Source organism: Silene latifolia, chromosome 4, assembly GCF_048544455.1.
Source record: "Silene latifolia isolate original U9 population chromosome 4, ASM4854445v1, whole genome shotgun sequence".
NCBI classification, from domain to species: domain Eukaryota; kingdom Viridiplantae; phylum Streptophyta; class Magnoliopsida; order Caryophyllales; family Caryophyllaceae; genus Silene; species Silene latifolia.
Window position 1 is genome coordinate 60,183,035 of NC_133529.1, and position 19,319 is coordinate 60,202,353.

General features: G+C 37.7%; 3 protein-coding genes and 1 long non-coding RNA gene across 4 annotated transcripts; 3 read left to right on the top strand and 1 right to left on the bottom strand.

The window, feature by feature from the left end:
• Positions 1–2,557: 2,557 nt before the first annotated feature.
• LOC141652254 (uncharacterized) lies at positions 2,558–3,183 on the bottom strand. The gene is made up of 3 exons (XR_012547081.1): positions 2,907–3,183; positions 2,700–2,825; positions 2,558–2,600 (listed from the first exon to the last, which is right to left on the bottom strand). It is a non-coding gene; the product is annotated as an uncharacterized LOC141652254 (long non-coding RNA).
• Positions 3,184–11,795: 8,612 nt separating this feature from the next.
• LOC141651564 (uncharacterized) lies at positions 11,796–12,991 on the top strand. The gene is made up of 2 exons (XM_074459269.1): positions 11,796–12,798; positions 12,912–12,991. Exons 1-2 carry the CDS (start codon positions 11,796–11,798, stop codon positions 12,989–12,991), a joined length of 1,083 nt encoding a protein of 360 aa, XP_074315370.1.
• On the top strand, positions 12,866–14,237 carry LOC141653523 (F-box protein At5g07610-like). The gene has a single exon (XM_074461315.1). The coding sequence runs from the start codon at positions 13,067–13,069 to the stop codon at positions 14,222–14,224; it is 1,158 nt and encodes a 385-aa protein (XP_074317416.1). The 5' UTR covers positions 12,866–13,066; the 3' UTR covers positions 14,225–14,237.
• Positions 14,238–14,741: 504 nt separating this feature from the next.
• LOC141653522 (F-box protein At5g07610-like) lies at positions 14,742–19,029 on the top strand. The gene has a single exon (XM_074461314.1). It carries the CDS (start codon positions 14,745–14,747, stop codon positions 15,924–15,926), a length of 1,182 nt encoding a protein of 393 aa, XP_074317415.1. The 5' UTR covers positions 14,742–14,744; the 3' UTR covers positions 15,927–19,029.
• Positions 19,030–19,319: the final 290 nt, after the last annotated feature.

Genomic DNA, 19,319 nt, shown 5'->3' on the forward strand with positions numbered 1-19,319 from the left:
AATTTATAAATATTACAACTAAAAAAAACATAATCGCAATTGCTGGCTGACAGTAGGCATCTCAGAAAACCGCAAGGTTCACACTCTTCCCTCTTTTTCTCATCACCTCATGATTGAAGTTTTAGTCTTTTCCTTCCTACTGTTTCTTCCTTTCAGTTGACCATTAAATTAATTACAGCATTCCGACACAATAATTCAAACGTGATACGTCTTTCAGTAGACTAACGGAATTAAGACTTATAACTTACAAGCAGCATAACGCGAAACGAGAGACTATCATGGGAGATCATCTCTCTGAACAATGAAAAAATATTGACTACGAAATCCTAATTCTGCTACTGCACCTAATATGACTAAACTACCCCTTGTTCAAGTTTTTGATTTTTTTTTTAGTTTAAAAAGTGTATGTAGCAACCTGAAGGAGTGTATCTAGCAATTAAAAAAACTGTACCAACCTGAACGACTCCTAAGATGACAAATCAAACATATAAAAATACAGAAAAAGGATACCTGAGAAATGTTTTTCTCCCATTTTATCAGCTGCAACATAATTTGTCGACGATAAGCAATCAAGTCCTGCAAAACAAAAAAAAAAGGCAGAAAATTAAGATAAAATGGCAGCCCGAAAGAAGTACATATCCTCCACCAGGGTCCAAGCAGTCTTCATTGTTAGTGATTCTGTTGACTGGACTAGGGATATTCAAGTTGTTCCCATAATTCTTCCCTGAGTGTATTAACGCTAATGTGCTTTTCTTAAAGACAGGGTGCATTTCCCACATAACGGTTTAGCATGGGTGCATTTAGGGTATCATTACAGTCCGTCTACAACAGGTAATGTAAAGCTGGCCGAATCTCTTAAAACATGGGACAGAAATGACAGAATTTTAAGATAAAATGGCAGAAAATTTAAGATAAAACATATATGAATTATCAAGTCCATTAAACTCACTTTGTAATGTTTCTTGTCCGTCCACAAATCAGATTGAACATTGCACCTTCCAGAAACTTCATGACATATACTCCGCAGTCAAAACTATTCAAGCAACATATGATATTGAAAATGATATTAAAATAATTAACATTAAGCAAAAAATAACACAAAAATATATAACAAACTAACATGTTTGGTTCTTTGAGGGACATCCTTCACTTGTAGGGAAACAAGCGATGGCCTTGACGCGCTTGTAACCATTGGTGCTCGGTATTTGATTTGCAACATTGACTATCTGTGAACAACAAACAATCAACAAAAATACTTGTATGAATATCTTAGATTGTGACTTCTAGATCGAATTAAAATAAAAAATGGCGACCATACAATATCCTCCACATAAGTATTATATTCCTCCATGACTTTCTTATCATTTTTCTTATATTTCCGAGAGAGTCCAAAATGTAGTTCTTCTCCTCCTTGAGATCAGACACACAAGCTAACCAATGGTTACCATCTTTGCCGATTGTGAAAAAAACCTACATAAAAGCAAAATGATTTACATAGGTAAGTAACTAGGATATGCATGGTAATTAGTATTTTATGCATATATTATCACAGTTTGGACATTAGTAACTTTACCTTCTCAATAGTAGCTCCATCTTTTGGCATGTAGTGCATCTTAAGATGAGGGCACCAAACAAAGTTTACCTCGTTAACCTTTAATTGTGGCTTAGCATACTGACAAATTAAAAAAATAAGTTAATAAACTATACTAACAAATATATGACATCTGTTTTTTCTTTTGGAACATAGTTGAGATGACATATTATTCCTCACAAAAATGAAGTAAAAAAGGGAAAAGTAAAAAGTAAATTCAAAATGTACTACTTAGATACATACCCTCACTGTTGAAGGCAAGTACAGAATATCTGGTCGATTATATGTACACATCACACCAAACATGTCAATCACCTACAAATGTAAATATTGTTACAAAATTTTGATCACCTATCTGGTCGATTAAATGAAAAATGTTTATATACTAACCGTATCCCTTATCCATTGACGATTTTGCAAACTTTTCATTGCTTTTCTGCAGACATTCATCCATTCAAAGGGCCACGATAATTTCATCCAAATACCTACAAACCAATACAATTAGCACAACTTCTAAAACAAAAATCAAACAAATATGTAATAAAAGTTTAGAAATTACTTGTCATCCTTGCGGGCATTGATTACCCGAGCCAATATTTCTGTGTCTAACAACTGACATTGACGGGTATCCTTGGTGGCACCTCCCGGATTCTTTCTTAGATTTTGGAAGTCTTGATTACCAAAGAAAAGACAACAACTCATAGCATGCCCTTGTACCAAAAACCTTAACTTGGTTGTTCTACAAAACAAGGAACATTGATTTATACTACTCATATACATACAAGTAAATAAATAGGGAAAAACATTGTAAAGAAAAGCTTACATCTTGGAGTCCCAACACACAAGTCCTTCTTTCTCCTTTGTATTTCTCCAACAACCGCTTGAGGTAAATTCCTGAATCACTTCCATTACCAAGATTTGACCTCAGAATAATCTCCTCTGGCTTCATGTCACGGACAGCTACTATAGACGGCATTTTCTTGAGCAAGCATTTAATAACAAAGTCTTTCTGCATAGGACATATAAATTCAAACATTTCTCAAAAATGCAAATAATATTAATATCGTATGATAGCATCAACAAAACAAGTAGGCTGAAATGTGGATACCGTAGGCTCAATACTTGGTGCAAAATTTACCATCTCTGGCCTCATCAAATGTAAGATTTCCAACTTCTTTGTTAGGAAGTTGAAACACATTGCAAATGGCTTCTCAGAAACTATAGGTACAAAGATCTGCAAATGTATAATATTTGTTCTTAAAAAATGTCTATATCAGAAAACCATACAAGAAGGTTAGCAAATGTAAATACTTACCAAAGATGCCCCCGTAAAATTGTCATCAATTTGAGAACTTACTTCACTAGACAGTGGGAGATACAACCTAGAAGGTGAAGTATGTGCTCTAATTGTTTCACATTTATTCAAAACGCAACACCAGGCATGTATCACTTGTTTAGGCACTATATCACCTGATACTAGCATCTTCAAATTTGCTCGAGTAACTGAAATGTCTGTACCAATTTTGAACAGGATCTCACTGCATACATAATTGTTCAATCAAAATGAAATGAGAAAATAAATTAAGAAAAGTAATGACTGTATCTACCTAACTATAAATATGAAATGAAGAATTGTTTGGAATGTATCTAGCAAGAAATTTGAAGTACCGTACAAACTGTCATCAGAAAATTCTGAAAATACATAGTCCAGTGCTTCTCTCTCATTTTTATTCACCTTGCCGTCAAGTCTGATACTTCTTTGAAGAAAAGGAGATCGAAAAGCTCCTGTCTGAACTCTAACCCTCTTAGCCCTTGTTGGTTCATCTGGGGGCAAAGAAAAAAGTGGTACAACTTCAAGTGGCTCCACATTTACATTTATATTTAAAGCATCATCAACGATCTTTTGCAAAACATCTTCTTGTGATTCTGAGCTAATAACTAGTGGGAATTCAGTTGGGGTCAAGGGATCAGGTGATGGACACACAGGAGGAGTAAACACTGGTGGGGAGTCGTGTATAAGCCTTGGCGATCGACGAAATGAGGTTCCGCTTGTCTTTGTTTTCTCAACATTCAACGGTTCAGACTCCTCCTTTTGTGACTCAGATTCCACAAGGATAGGAGAAGTTGACTTAGACAATTTTTCGGATGGAACAGATTCTGCTTTCTTCAGACGCACCATGATGGAATCCACAAGGTTAGCAGATTTTGCTTTCTTTACAACGTTTTCATCTACAACGTGTAAACCATCACACATATTTTTAACATCTTCTGATTCTGAGCTTAGTAGTTTGAATGAAGGTGGTGTAAAAGCTGATGGGGAGTGGTGTGTAAACCTTGGTGATCGACGGATTGAGGTTGAAGCTCGCTCTTTTCTCAAAATTCAGCGGTTCAAACAAGTCCTTTTGTGATCGAGAGTCCGAAGGATAGGAGAAGTTGACTTTGGCAAGTCTGGAGTGGAGTCTTGGAATCGAAAAGGTTAAGCGATTTTGATTTCTTGAACATTACTCTCCATATGTTCGTCTGCAATGTGTAAACCATCCTCGTGTAACTTTTTCTCAACAACTTGATGTGGTTCTGAACTTTGAAGTTTACATGAAGGGGACTGGTGTGTAAACCTTGGTGATCGACGGAACAAAGTTGAAGCTTTAGCTGTTTTATCAATATTCAACGGTTCACACAACTCCTCTTGTGACTGGCAGAAACCGATAGTAGATTTCCCTTTCTTGTTAACATTACTTTGAACATTAACCGACCGTTTTCCCAAGGCAGTTTCTAATTTTACAACAAGCTGCCCACAACTCATCTTGATTCAAATGACTTGCCATTTAGCTTAGACCATGGATTAGATTTGATTTGTCATGTTCATCTTCATTAGAAACTGCTTCCTTTTCTTTATCTTTTCAAAGTGTCATCCGTTGGTTGTGATGAAGGACAAAGATGCACCAAGAGCTTCATCCATTAAAGCTAGATGTTGTAAAAGTTTAGAGTCAGGGTGAACAACTTTGGTTGCTTCCAAAGAATTTGTGAACATTGCATAAGAATCTGCAAGAATAGTTGCGATTCTCGCGTAACCTTGATAGCATTTATCCGCTTAGTATCGGTCGACCAGCCTTTGAGGAAGCCTTGAGTTCATCACTGGACTCTGTTTTTCTTTGATTAGAATACTCAGCACCGCTGATGGAACAATGAAACTTATCTCCTTAACTACACCCTTGACAATCCGAGGAAGAACGGCTCTGTTCCAAACCCATCTTGCATCTCAATCTTAAGCCTCTCTGAAATTTTAACTTTTGTCCAATTTGCTAGCGTGGGGAAGACACGAGGAACTGAGAAAAACTTGTAGGACACCCTATCTAAATAACAAAAGACAAAAACCATGATGGGACCTCCAAACCAATCATTCTTCGAACTTCTCCACGAGTCAACACTTTCAATAAACTGTTTTACGGTAAACCCACTCCAGTTTAACATTTGAACAGATGAAACATCCTTAAGACATTTCAGGACTCGAAGACTTGCAAGGGTCCCCTTTACACCCATAAGAAAAGTAGAAACAACAAATACAATGAAGTTCCTTTTAAATCGCTCCCCGCCCTCCTTTTGCGTGATAAGCGGACTAAGGATGTCCTTAGTCTCCACGTGTGCCAGTTCTTTATCAAATTGTTTCATCCAACTACTCTTCAATTCAAGAAAATCCTTATCTTTATCATTTAAGGAAGCTATTTGGACTTCATTTCCACTGATTGGAATACCGGTCGTCAAATGAATATCTTCATCTGTTATATGAAACTGACCTTTCATATAAGAGCAAGACGCAGAATTAAAACGGGTAACAAGCCAATGACCAAGAGCACCCGGCACCATATCTGTCTTAAGAGTGAGAAGGCCACCAAATCCCATGTCTTTAATATCAGATACTTGTTTCTCACTTAAACCACTGTTGATAAATGACATCAGCATTTTAGGAGACATACGAGTACGTAGAAAACAATGTCCACCACCATCATCATCATTTATCTTCCTTTTAGTGGTTCTCTTACATAGTTTTGCCTCGCATAATAGCTTGTTCTTTGCTTGTACTCGCACCATGATTGCTGATCGTTAAATCCATCATTTCTGTATATGTAAAACAAGAGATTAGTGTTGTAGGAAAGTGTATGGGAATGCCCAAAGTCGTGAACCCGACAACTACTTTCTTTACCTTATATGTAGCTTCCCTAAGATGTGTAACTAGCAGCTCAAAACAATGTATATACCTCCAAACAGATAAAACAAGGTAAAAGATAAATAGCCAAGTTTATCTTCTATCTCCATATTATATTGCTTTATCTTGTAGTTGTATATCTAGCACATTAAGACAATGTATGTAGCTGATCAAATATGTGTGTCTAGCAGTTTAGATAAGTGTATGTAACTGCCAAAAGTCGTGTATCTCTTAACTAAGAACAACAGTGTATGTAGCAGTGTCAAGATGTGTAACTAGTGACTCGACAAAGTGTATGTATCTTAAAACAGATCAACAGGGTAAAGGATATCTAGCCAACTTTGTCTTGAAGGTCTATATCTATCAGATCAAAAACAGTGTATGTAAATGCCCAAAGTCGTGTAACTAGCAGCTCAAAACAGTATATATATCTTGAAAAAAATAAACAGAGTAAAGGCTATCTAGCCAAGTTTATCTTAATATTGCGTTATCTTGTGGTTGTGTAGCTAGCACATTCAAACAGTGTATGTAGCTAATTAAATATGTGTGTCTAGCAGTTTAGAAAAGTGTATGTAACTGCCAAAAGTCATGTATCTCAGAACTAAGGTAAGTCTATCTAGCTGGCAAAACAGTGTATGTAGCACCAAGATGTGTAACTAGTGACTTCACAAAGTGTATGTATCTTAAAACAAATCAATAGAGAAAGGTTATCTAGCCAACTTTATCTTATGGGTGTGTATCTGCCAGATCTAAAACAGTGTATGCAGCTGATTAAAGATGTGTACCTAGTTATTAACTAAAGCGGAACTCGTTAGTAATAGAGAGGGGAGAAAGTGTATCTAGCTAGGTGAAGGTGTGTGTCTAGCAACATCAACAAAATGTATCTAGTTAAGAGCGGCAGAATACAAAAAGAAAAGTAGGGGGGCAGGGTATCCTAAAAAATGTAACAAAATAAAATTGTAACAACAGAAGGAAGTATAACAGATGTAAAAGTCAATGAAACTCATAAGTAAAGAACATTGCATTTGGAAATACATAACAAGTTCATAGAAAAAGTGAACCATTCCATATTGAAAATAAAGTACAGGGATTACATTAAATTTAATATTATCCAAAATGTTAAACTAAGAAGGTTGATGAAGACATCGATTATAATTAATAAACAAGTAGATGACTACCTAAAGGGCCACATTAAAACCTAAACATGCAAAACCCTAATTACAAAAAGTGGCAACACATGAGCTATATATACAACATCAAAGGTAAATCAAGAAAGGATATGTTGTCACGAGTGACTAGTAAGTCCGCAAAGAATGCCAATGGCTCTATCTCGTTCCTCACTAGAAGCAGCTAAAGCATGCAACGACTCATTCACTTTGGCGCGTGCAACATCATCAAGAACAGGTAAGATGAGTACTACGAGATGGATTTTTTGCTTTTGAAAATGCACTAAGAATTTGGCAATCATATCCTCCGTTAAGAAACATTTGCATGTTTGGAAGACTATTCTAGGACCCCTACGAATAATAATGCGAACACCATTCACATCATTTATGTCTACAGTAAGCCAATAAGCCATGCTAACACCAGGTGCACTTGGGTGTATCAGAAACAGTTGAGCCCAATTTTGACATACGAGCGCCATATGTGCTTTATCTTCATGAAGATCAATTTTAGAGAAGATTTTATGCATAAGATCTTGATTATTAAACACAGAATCATATGCTTGATAGTGACGGCCAGTCACTATAACGTCCTTAACGGAGAAAAACAGAAACCCATAGCTGATTGTTTCTCACTGACATAAAGGGCACGAAACGACTGTTGATCCTCATCAAGAAGATTGACAACACAACCATTGCACCAAGTTGCCATACTTGGATATGAAACAACTGAAAATAGAACTATTAGTGACACAAAAAATTACGAAAATGTGTGTAAGCGACGAATATAAAAAATGGACTAAAAAGTGTATATAGCCACCTAAATGTGTGTTTCTAGAAGCATTTCAAACTGTATCTAGCAACCCAAACAAAAGTTAACAGGGGTGTATCTAGCTTGAGAATTGAGTGTATATACCTATGTGAAGGATTGTATCTAGGGTGAGCAAATAAATTGCGGGGTTTGTATATAGACGACGCTTTTGGTTTTGGTTCATTGAGTCAAAGGTAAATTACATTGTCCATGGTGGCCAATATTTTCTCACAAATGATGGGAATACAAAAAACAAATGAAAAAGAAAAGTAAGGCAAAAATCAACATTGTAAACAATGTCTAACAATGACAAAGTAAAGTGTATATAGCCATTTGAAGGTGTGTTTCTAAAAGCATTTCAAACCGTATCTACGTACCCCAAGACAAAAATACGAGAGAATGAGATGAAATCTAAGGAAATATACAAGTTAATAGGGTGTATCTAGCATAACGAATGAGTGTATACGACAACATAAAGGATTCTATGTAGCTTGACAAGATAAACTCAGGCTTTCACTACCTAGGTTCCGCATAATCGATTTCGAAAAATAATCGGAACTAAAATTGTATCAACAAATGCACAGCAATAAAGGATTGAACAGTTGTACCAACTAATAGCTTGTGAAAATGAAAATTTAACATTATTATAATAATGAAAAAGGGAAAAATAATCACAACTGCAGTTGAACAATGAAAATCGGGAAAAATTAGGGTTGCAAAAGGGGGAAACATACAGTAAGGATCGAAGAAAGATATGTCGTCACCGTCGCAGAGCAGACGTAGAGCCGTCACCGTCGCAGAGAAGACGAAGATCCGTCGCCGTCGTCGTTAGTTATGAGAGAGAGTGAGAGTGAGTTTTAGTGGGAGAAAGGAAAATGACGGGAGTGTCTAAATCTGATTGAGTAAGGGGTTGGGATTTTTAGTTCGCACCGAACTTTAGGTTCGCACAGGATCCTATTTATATATATATATATATATATATATATATATATATATATATATATATATATATATATATATATTCAATTATCCATTTATCTGTTTTAAATAAAAAGATACTAGTTATTAAATAAATCTGTTTTTAAGACTTTAGATATAAGGGTTTGGTATTCGAGATTCATATCTACAAATCTTCCTAAGTAGTGTAAAAATAAATTATGCATAATTGTGATGTATGTGGCTTGAGACAAATTTTAAAAGAGGTCGTTTACCACTATTCTCCCTCGTTCACTATGATAGTATGATATAATTCGGGTGAATGAAAGGGGGTAATAAACTACGAGACCTTACATAATAATGTGAGTGTATACTTTATTTCTCCAAGTATATATTTATAATAAAAGAGCTGCTAATCCAAATGCACTTAAGAAATGTCAAGAGGGTTGTAATTCCAAATTCTATTTTGCCTCCCAATACCTATTGTTTAATATTTCACTTTAGAAATGAGAGGCATTGAAATTTAAACCCGTGACTTTTGGGTCACATGACTCTAATACCATGTCGAGAAATCATGTCAACTAAAAGTTTAAACTAATGGTTGAAGTTACAAGATCGATTTTATACTCTAACAAGAGGAGAATGGTGTAATTTCATTCGAACACGTTACTCTACCCTGTGTTTGGATGGATATTGAACCCGAAATCGACAAGTAGCTGATTTTGTAGCTTTCAACTTTGTGTCCACTTCTAACTTTTGAATTACTATCTACTTTCTCCAAGTCTATGTTGTTTTGTACGAGTATGTATAGAGGAAAGTCACTACTTCTCTACTTGAAGTAACGACTTTGCTCCTGATTTAACGTGGATCCATTCTCTAATAATCGTTTCAACACAACCCTCATTTGCAAATTTTTTTTTGGGGTTGAGCAATAGTATAGCAAATCATTCAAATATACACATGCGACTCAGTTTTTATGCTTGATTTAGATTAACCGAATAAATTATACTCTCATAGAACGAGTAGCTCAAGCGTTTGAACCTTTGACGTTACAAAATTAACCTTAAGCTAAACAATACTTCGACATCGTACGAATGTTAAAATTTACACAAACTCTTGATTAATATGGACATATCCGTCTTAAATAATAAAACAAGTCATATAGATGAATGTCATCCAGGGATAATATGGAGACAAGGGACAGGAATGCCTTTAGAAATGTTCTCAAACATCTGAAAGCCCGAGTTACACAAGATGAAACGGATCGCTTAGCCAGGCTTTTCACGGCTAAAGAGGTACGTAGTGTTGTTTTTCAAATGGGGCCTCTCAAAGCCCCGGGGCCAGATGGAATTCCAACAATTTTCTATCATAAATGTTGGTCTACGATCAAAGGGGATTTTACAAAAGCGGTGTTATCCATCTTAAATTCGGGTAGGGTCCTACGAGAGATTAATAGAACTTTCATCACACTCATTCCAAAGACGGAAAATCTAGAAGGGGTTTCGGATTACCGTCCTATAAGTTTATGCAATGTGTTAATGCGGGTTGTAACAAAATGCATAGCTAATCGAATGTCCAAGGTAATGGGTTCTCTGGTGAGTGAAACTCAAAATGCTTTCTTACTAGGGCGGAATATTAGTGATAATATCTTACTGGCGCATGAAGCAATTCACAATATAGCTAAGTATAAAAAAGGGAGATATGGATGTTGTGCGTTTAAAGCTGATATGAGTAAGGCTTATGATAGGATTAGGTGGGATTTTCTTGAGGCGGTTCTTGTTAAATTTGGCTTCCCACATAAGTTGGTAATTCTCATCATGAGTTGTGTTACTTCAGTTAGCTATGAGATCCTTTTCAATAGGGTGCCCCTACCCCAGTTCAAGCCACAATGTGGGCTACGACAAGGCGACCCTTTGTCACCATACCTCTTTATTCTTTGCATGGAGGTGCTTTCTAGGAATATTGAACATGCACAAGAATTGAGGCTGATTCATGGGATTCAATTGTGTAGGGGAGTTAGACAGCTCACTCATCTCTTCTTTGCGGATGACTCGGTTTTCTTTTTTCATGATAAAGGGGAAACGGCTAAGCAACTTATGGAACTCCTTATGGAGTACTGTGAAGCCTCGGGGAAAAGGCTAAATTGGGAGAAGTCAGGAATTGTCTTTAGTCCTAATACCTGGCTAAAGTGTGACAGACTATGAGAGCGTTGAATATTAAAAAGAATAAAGGTATTGGTAAATACCTCGGTATCCCGGCGGAATTTGAAGAGTCAAAGCAAGACATTTTTAAAGCACTTATAGAGCATGTCACAAAAAGAATCTCGTCATGGAATGGAATTTTTCTATCACCGGCAGAAGGGCTTACCCTAATCTCATCGGTTCTCTCCAATCTCTCAAATTACTTTCTATCGGTTTTCAAAATACCGGTAAGTGTGGCTAAAAAGATTAATTCTCTTTTGGCACAATTTTTGTGGATGGGATGTAGATTAGGAAAAAATGTTCCCTGGTGTAGTAAAAAATTTCTAAGCTTACCAAAGAGTGCGGGAGGATTAGGAATTTGAAATGTTGAGTGTCTTAATCAAGCTTTACTGGCAAAGCATGGGTGGAGATTAGTTTCGGGGGAATCATCACTTTTCTGTAAGATTTTTAGAAAAAAGGTGTTTGGACGGAGGGAATGTTTTTATGGATGGAATGAAACCAATTAAGGACACAGGCACATCGTGGGGTGTTCGAAGCATTCTTTATGGGCTTGAGGTAGTTATGGAGAACACGGAGTGGAAATCGGGGTCTGAGTCAAACTTGAATGTTTAGATTTCTAAATGGGTGGGGGTCGATGCCCCGAACCAAGGGACCTTTTCTTGGACATTGAAAATGTTCAGTTGGCAAATTTACAAGTACGTCAACTGTTGCAGGAAGGGCATAAGTGGAATGAGCCTTTTGTGCGATCTTTGTTTACAGATGATATGCGACACGGATCCTTGCCATTCTTTTATGTGACTTAAGGACGAAGGATGAGATTTTCTAGCCACTCACAAAGGATGGGGTATACACAGTTAAGAGTGGTTACGGATTGATTTTTGGAGGCTTTATGGAAAGGAGAGGCTCATACAAGGATAAAAACAGGATTGGGGACAGGGGTAGAGAGTTTTGCAAGAAAAAATTGTGGCACCTACTGGTTCCAAGAATATGGAAAATTCTCGTATGGAAGATCCTTACCAACACATTACCCATTGGAGTGGAGTTCGAAAAGCGCAAACTGGCGATAGATTCTTTTTGCTGCATGTGTGGTGAAGATCGTAGAAAAGTTGAATCGGCAGAACATTTGTTCAGAGACTGCGAGATATCAAGCAGGATTTGGGCAGGATCGGAGCTTGGAATTAGAGTCGAGAATGCAGGGACAATAAATATCACGGATTGGATTATTGACTGGATCCGATATCTTTATAGTAGAAAAGAAGGGGAAAGGAGTGTGATCATTTTTGTGGCGATCTTGTGGGGTCTATGGAATATAAGAAATAATATAATCTTTAAAGGTATGACAACGAATCCGCAGATTCTCGCTAATTGTTTATACAAGTCTGTTAATGAAAATGTACGGATCTTGAGCGATCATGTCGAAGGAAAAGATATGCATTGGATTATAAGAGAGGGACATGAGGAATTGTCTACATCTATACTAGCGGAGATACGAGAGGGGAATCCGGTAAGAGTCATAAGCACACAAGGGAAATGCGAGGTGGTACGGGTTAAGGTGGATGCTAGCTGGGGGCAGAATTATGAGGCGGCCGTAGGCTGGGTGGCATATGACTGCACAGGTAAGGAGATTATACGTAGACAGATAAAAGCAAGAGCTGAATCGGCACTGCAAGCGGAAGCGTTGGGTGTACGAGAAGTACTTATATGGGCTCATAACAGTGGAATTCTTCATCTTGATATTTCTTCGGCCTGCTTGCAGCTTATCAATCAAATTGCGGGAGTGGAGAAGGAAAATCATTTGATCAAATATCTTTTGGAGAATCTACGAGAGCTCTATGCGTCGTATCATTGTCTGTGTTTTAATTTTATCCCGAGGCATCTTAATACTGTAGCACGTTGTCCAAAAAAAAAAAAAAAACTCCTAAATTAAACTGCAGCTTGTATGATATGACCTTTTCCATATGGAGAAATTTATTAACATTGATTGTGTCAAAACTGTAAACTATAGAAAGCATTGCTATCAGTTTTACTATATGTGCTAGTATGCTGTCATTATCAAATGTATTAGAGAAGAACTGTTCAATGTAAATTGCATATGTTTATTACCTCTTAACACTAGATGATCATGTAACAACTTCGTATGACCTCTTCAAGATCACAATTATGATGGAGGAACCAACATCTGGTGAGAAAGTTGCAGGTAGCGAAGATTTAACAGCAGAAATATTCATCCGTTTGCCTGCAAATTCTCTCGCTCTATGTAAATGGGTGTCGAAACAATGGCTTTCTTTAATTACCAGTCCTACATTCATCAAAAAACACACCCTTACTTATCCGCCATTATTATCTGGCCTCTTCTTAATCCCTAGACAACCCGGCCAATCTCATAAAATTCATTCCCTTTCACTTAATCAAACAAAACCCAGTTTTCCATTTGTCGACTTCCTCAATTATCGAGGGTTAGAAATTATACATGCCTGCAAAGGACTGCTTATCTGTTATTCTCAATCTGAGATGACACATTACGTGTGCAATCCAACAACCCGCCAGCTCAGACAGCTTCATAGCTGCCCGTATCTGAGAAATGATGAATTTGCGCTTAATTTAGTGTTTGACCCCCTGAGATCACCTAATTACAAGGTTGTCTGCCTGCAAAAGGTAGATGGGCAGGAGTCAAACTACAAGATAGCCATATATTCGTCTGAGACGGGTGTATGGAGTCTCTCTGAAGAGCCTTTTTTCGTCCCTGATGATGTGGAGTTCAAGGACGGTGTCTCCTGCAATAATGCAATTCACTGGCTGAAGAACACTGTCAGCGGACTGTACCTTGACTTGAATAATACAGAGATGCTACAAGAAATGCCAGAGCTTCCTAGAAGGGATGAAGTGGAAGTATCACAGTATAAATTTAAGTACTTTGGTAAATCCAAAGACTACTTGTTCTATATAATTTCGCGCCCTCTTCTAAACTATTACGAGATATACCAGATGAAGGAAGATTACTCGGGATGGGATCTGAAATCAAGGCTTAATCTCAATGTATTAGTCACAAAATATCCTTCTATAGCACGGCATTTTGGGTTTCATCCTTTATTTTCTGAATATGAGTGTGATGTCTTGAGTGTTGTTCATTCTGGGGACGAGGACGAGGACGAAGATTTGGAAGTTGTGCTATCAATACCGGGGGAAGTTGTAACTTTTAATCTCAAGAAGAAAACCTCAACAGAGATGCATGATCCGGTGTTCCGTCCCTCTGATGTAACTATTTGGTATAAAACCCATTCAGTGTATGAATATTTTGAGACATTGTCTCTTGTTTAATGTAGATTACAGGAAAGGTTCCTTGATAAAACAGTTGTTGATTGAAGTTTGCTATTGTAAATATATTTGTCCACTGAACTTAACATATTTGTGAATTGTGATGTTTAAGCCTCTGACCGACTTTGATCAGTTCTTTTAGATGGAAGTTACTTGGCGTTGTACAGTTCAAAGACTCATTCTTTTCCTGATGTTTGCGGTCACAGCCAAAATTGTGTGCCCCTTATTCTATGTTACGCCCGACTTCATATAACCTCGCTTACCCGCGTCTAAACTTGATTCTCAGACATGGATATGATAAGCCAAAAACATTTGGAGTTTTGGACTCCGAATTATGTTGGATATTTCTAACAAGTTTACTTACCATGGATTAATGTTAGAGTTTGTTGACTTTGATATTTTCATATGCCTGAGAGGATGTCACATTGTCACGTTGAACTTTCTCTGAGAAAACATCTCCTCCATTTCTCATTCTTGTGTAACAAACACATTCATCCAGACAAAAACGAATTTAAAGCTAACAATGGAGGTAAAGGCAGTTGTCAATGTCGACTATGATGATAATGATGAGTACTTATCAGCTGACGAGAGCGGCATTGAGACAGAAGACTTATCAGCTGGAGACTTATCAGGTGGTCTTTACTTCTCTTTACCAGACATAAACTTCGATCTAGATTTCGGTTATCAACTGACAGAGCCTTTGTTCCCAACCATGTCCAATCAAGACTTCCTGAGGTATTACTCCCTTGACCCTCCCTCGGTATCTGGTCTTGTTTTGATCCCTAAACAGGCGTCTGAAAACCCGCCAATTGAGTATGTTTCACTCAACAATTCTCAAACTAGCGACTTCCCGGATTTTTCATTTCTTCAAGAATTGAAACTTACAATATTACAATCTTGTAATGAGCTATTACTTTGCTATTCCCATGCATCCCAATCGTATTACATTTCTAATCTCGCAACACACCAGATCGACCAGCTTCCTAGCTTTCCTGTCATGGGAAACATATCTACAGCCACTGTAAATTTGGGGTTTGATCCGAAAATTTCACCTAATTACAAAGTCATCTCTGTTCAAAAGCTAGACCCGAAACTTCATCAGATATCCATGTACTCGGATCAAACCCGTACGTGGACCATCTCAGGTAAGCCCTTTGACGCACCTGGTGACATGGACTTCAACGAGGGAGTCTTCTGCAATGGCGCAATTCACTGGATGAGACGCACACCAAAAGGGCTTTACTTTGATGTTAATACAGAGATCCTGAAAGAGATGCCTAAGCCTCCAGTTAATAAAGAACATTCCCTGGTCAGCTGCGAGTATTTTGGAGGGTCCTACGGCCGTCTTTACTATGGCAGCTCATCACCCGACCTGCCTTATTTCGAACTCTTTGAGATGAAAGAAGACTACAGTGGTTGGTTTCTGAAGACTTGGATTGATTTACAGGTCTTAGCAATGGATTTCCCCCTTATTGCTCGCAGATCCAAAAACCCACACCCTTTATTTGGACGTTATGAGGCTGACATTATATCAGTTGTACAAGACCAGTATTATGAAGATTTTGAGGTCATTCTCGCCATTCCCGGTGAAGTTATTGCCTATAACCCTGTTAGGAAATTCGCGACAAACTTGTGTGACTTAAGGCTAAGTGGAGATGACAGAGCCGTGTGGTATAGGATCTATTCTTGTTATCAGGTGCTATGACTATATGATCTTTCCGACCGTTTGTTTACTTTCAAGGATTGAACCATGTTATTGCTGTTTTTTTATGAGAATGAATGTGCATTTAGGCTACAGTGATGTAGTTTTAGATGTGCAGGATTTTTCAGTACAGAATGAATAGAGAGATGTGTTTTTTCAGTGTGAAGTGATGTTTGCTAAATCTGATAATGTTCTTGACAAACTAATTCAATTCAGCTCCTATCTTGTTGAATCCAACGGATACGCAATTCATATTCAGGCTTGTGCCAGACACGGTTTTCCTCAGCGCCGATTTTACAGTCCACACACAAGCAGAATACCAAAAAGTCTGAAACCAGAGGGCTCCCCTGTTGAACAGAGTTGGGTTATGGCTCACTCATCACATACACAGTGTTCACTGAACCGTGCTATAAGGTCACCCATAACACGACTCTCCTACTTGAGTTACCGAATAACGAGCTGTCTAAAACACCAGTGTTAGACTACATTATTATCATTACATGACTTCCAACTCTAGCACCTAGCAACGTATCTTATCTCCTTAGATCTATACGGAGTATATAAACTAAGCAAATTGGATTAATTAAACCAAAAGGGAAATTAATAATTTGGACAACGTCATTAGACAACTAATAAGCTGGATTAGCCTTTGTTTTCTTAGAAACGGAAAGAAAATAAACTAAAGACAAATACTTGTTTAGAATCTACTTGACTACATACATCCTTTAGTTGTTAGAATCCCACTCAAGAAATCAGAGAGATGGAAAATGAAGATCAAGTAGTAGTTGTAATGGTACTGGTAAGCAATAAACTAGGTCGTTAATATACTAGAATTAAGCTACCAAATTAACAATTTTTAAGCCAAATTACACTCTAGACTACTCTAAATGATAAAGTAATATAGTGCAAGTAAGGGTCGAACCCAAGAGAAGGTCTTTTAAGCTAAAAACTTGAAATGTAAACTATTGATTACTAATGACAAAGCTATAGACAAACAATGGTTATTCACAATGACAAACAATAGAGAGACATAAAAAGGGGGGGTTTTGAGTTGATTTGTGACATGGAACAAAGTAAAATTTGCAAACTTGGTCTAACAAGCAATACAACAAACACTTGGTGAATAAGATAAATCAATAATTAAAAGAACTTGGTGCAATCCCCCCTTAGTAACCAACAATGGTAAAGCTTGACTCTTTTATAATTCTCCTCCTAATTTCTACCCAATACTATCACCTCAAGATGTTGATACATGCAAATTAAACCATCTACACATATCCTTCAAGCTTAAGCAACAAATCATTAAACCATGACAAGAGACTAAGCATGAGCATTAAGAGTTCAACCAAAAGATGAAGCTAGGATCAATTCCTCATAAGATTAAACCATACAAATGAGCAAAAGACATGAACTTTCCTATTTGTTGCATGAATCCTTTAAACCAAATCAACAAACAACAAACTTGCTTCAACAATCCCAACTAAATTAAACCATTTCATTAGGATTTGCAATAATCAAGTAAATAACATGCAAGGATGGCCAACCCAAACAATTAATTACTCAACATAAGAAATAAAGCACAAGAAAAGTTCATTAGATAAATAAGAGGAGATTAAAAGAGTCTTACAAAACCAAAGTTGAAAACTTTGGATGAATTACACCAAGATGGGAAGGATTTAGCCTTCCATAGTCTTCAAAACCCAAAGAAATAAAGAAAGATTACAACTTTGTATCCAAATAGTCCTCTAAATTATTACAAGATTAAACCCTAAGAATGAGATTAAAAGAGATGATATGATGGTAGGTGATAATCCCAGGTCTTCAAACTCTCGGGTATTTATAGGCCTTCACGAAAACCTAGAAAGATTTCCACTTAAGAAGCCCACGAAGAAGATTAGAAAAACCCAAAAAGTGGTCAGCGCAGTCCGCGCAAGCACTGTTCATGCCTGCGCATTTTTGCGCACCTGCGCACCCTGTTTGCGCAGGCTGCGCACGGTCTCGCAATTCTGAACTTCTATTTCCCACGAGCTAGACCTCTTCAATTGCCTTCATTTCTTCTAGTCTTCATTCTTACTTCTCCCAACTGATTTCCGGGTTACAAGTGATCCTCTTGTGCCTTGCCTTGACCTTTGAAAGGTGCTCTAATGCCACTCGGGTTCCATGCATAAGGATTGAGTGCCCAACCGAGTAAAAATGCACAAGTTACCACCATATAACCGATTGCCAATTGTTAGGAAAAGTGTACCAAAAGACCCATATTAAAAGACACGAGGGTGATAAAATCGCCCTCTTAGACCGACACAATACATAACTATCAAACTCCCCCACACTTAGACTTTTGCTAGTCCCGAGCAAAACCCGCAACAAGCAACCATGAAGTCTACAAGAGAGCGTAGGAGAGTAAGACCACTCTTCCCTTTCCTCTTCCTTCTTATGTCTCCCTCAAAACACAACCACCCATTAAAAAGAAAAAGACATGACTCAAAGTTTTTGCACAAACTCTTCACTCACTCACCCTCCTTATTTCTCCCTCAAACAAGACACGACACACCCCCAACGCCGACTCATCACGCAACTCCACCCTTCTTATATCACCAACAAGAGATGGCCACTTTCACCTTATCCCAAGGTGGAAGCAAAGTGGCCTAAGCAACTCCTAAAACATCCTAATTCACCACTTATATCACCCTCTTATCACTCCAAGCAAGGTATGATCATGCTACTTGGTTGGCCACACTCCGAAGTAAATCAACAACCAAAGTAGCCAAAGCAAAAATCCACCGATTTGGGACAAGTTTTGTGACTCAAAAAGAAATTAAATCCTACTCTAGCCTCCTTCCAAGACCCTCCTTATCACTCCCTTCTTATCCCTCCATCTTTTTGGTGTTACAATTTTCAATTTTTCGATTTTTTTGGTGAAAATCCCTCATTTTGCCTAAGGTGCCCTTTCGGGTTTTCACCTTAGCTTTTCCTTTCCTCTCATGGTGGCTCGCAACTCATTTCTTCATTTTGCCCGGAATGCCCTTTCGGGTTTTCATCCCGTCCTCGGCCACCTTTCCCAATCTTGCCTAGGCGCCCACCCTTGTGGGTTTTCACCTAGCCGGGATTTTCGTTTTTTTTTTTTTTTTTTTTTTTTTTTTTTTTTTTGCATTCGCATTTGACTTGAAAGACGATTTACATATTTTACAATTCTCACTCCCCCACACTTAAATGTCACATTGTCCTCAATGTGAGGGAGTGCCAACTTCTTCAAAAAATTAGTTGGAGGGGCCCGAGCCTTCGCCTTGCTCATATGCCCCCCGGTTCTTTCTTCTTCTTTCTCTTCTTTCTCTTTCTTGTTGGGCCCTTGTGTAGGCCGCGTTAACTTGAGGTTCATCGATAGTGGGTTGATAGGTT

Coding starts and splice junctions, on each gene's coding strand:
- LOC141651564 (XM_074459269.1), top strand. CDS start 11,796: ATGGAAAGGAGAGGCTCATACAAGGATAAAAACAGGATTGGGGACAGG. Junction 12,799..12,911: donor GCATCTTAATACTGTAGCAC/GTTGTCCAAAAA, acceptor TGTAAACTATAG/AAAGCATTGCTATCAGTTTT.
- LOC141653523 (XM_074461315.1), top strand. CDS start 13,067: ATGATGGAGGAACCAACATCTGGTGAGAAAGTTGCAGGTAGCGAAGAT.
- LOC141653522 (XM_074461314.1), top strand. CDS start 14,745: ATGGAGGTAAAGGCAGTTGTCAATGTCGACTATGATGATAATGATGAG.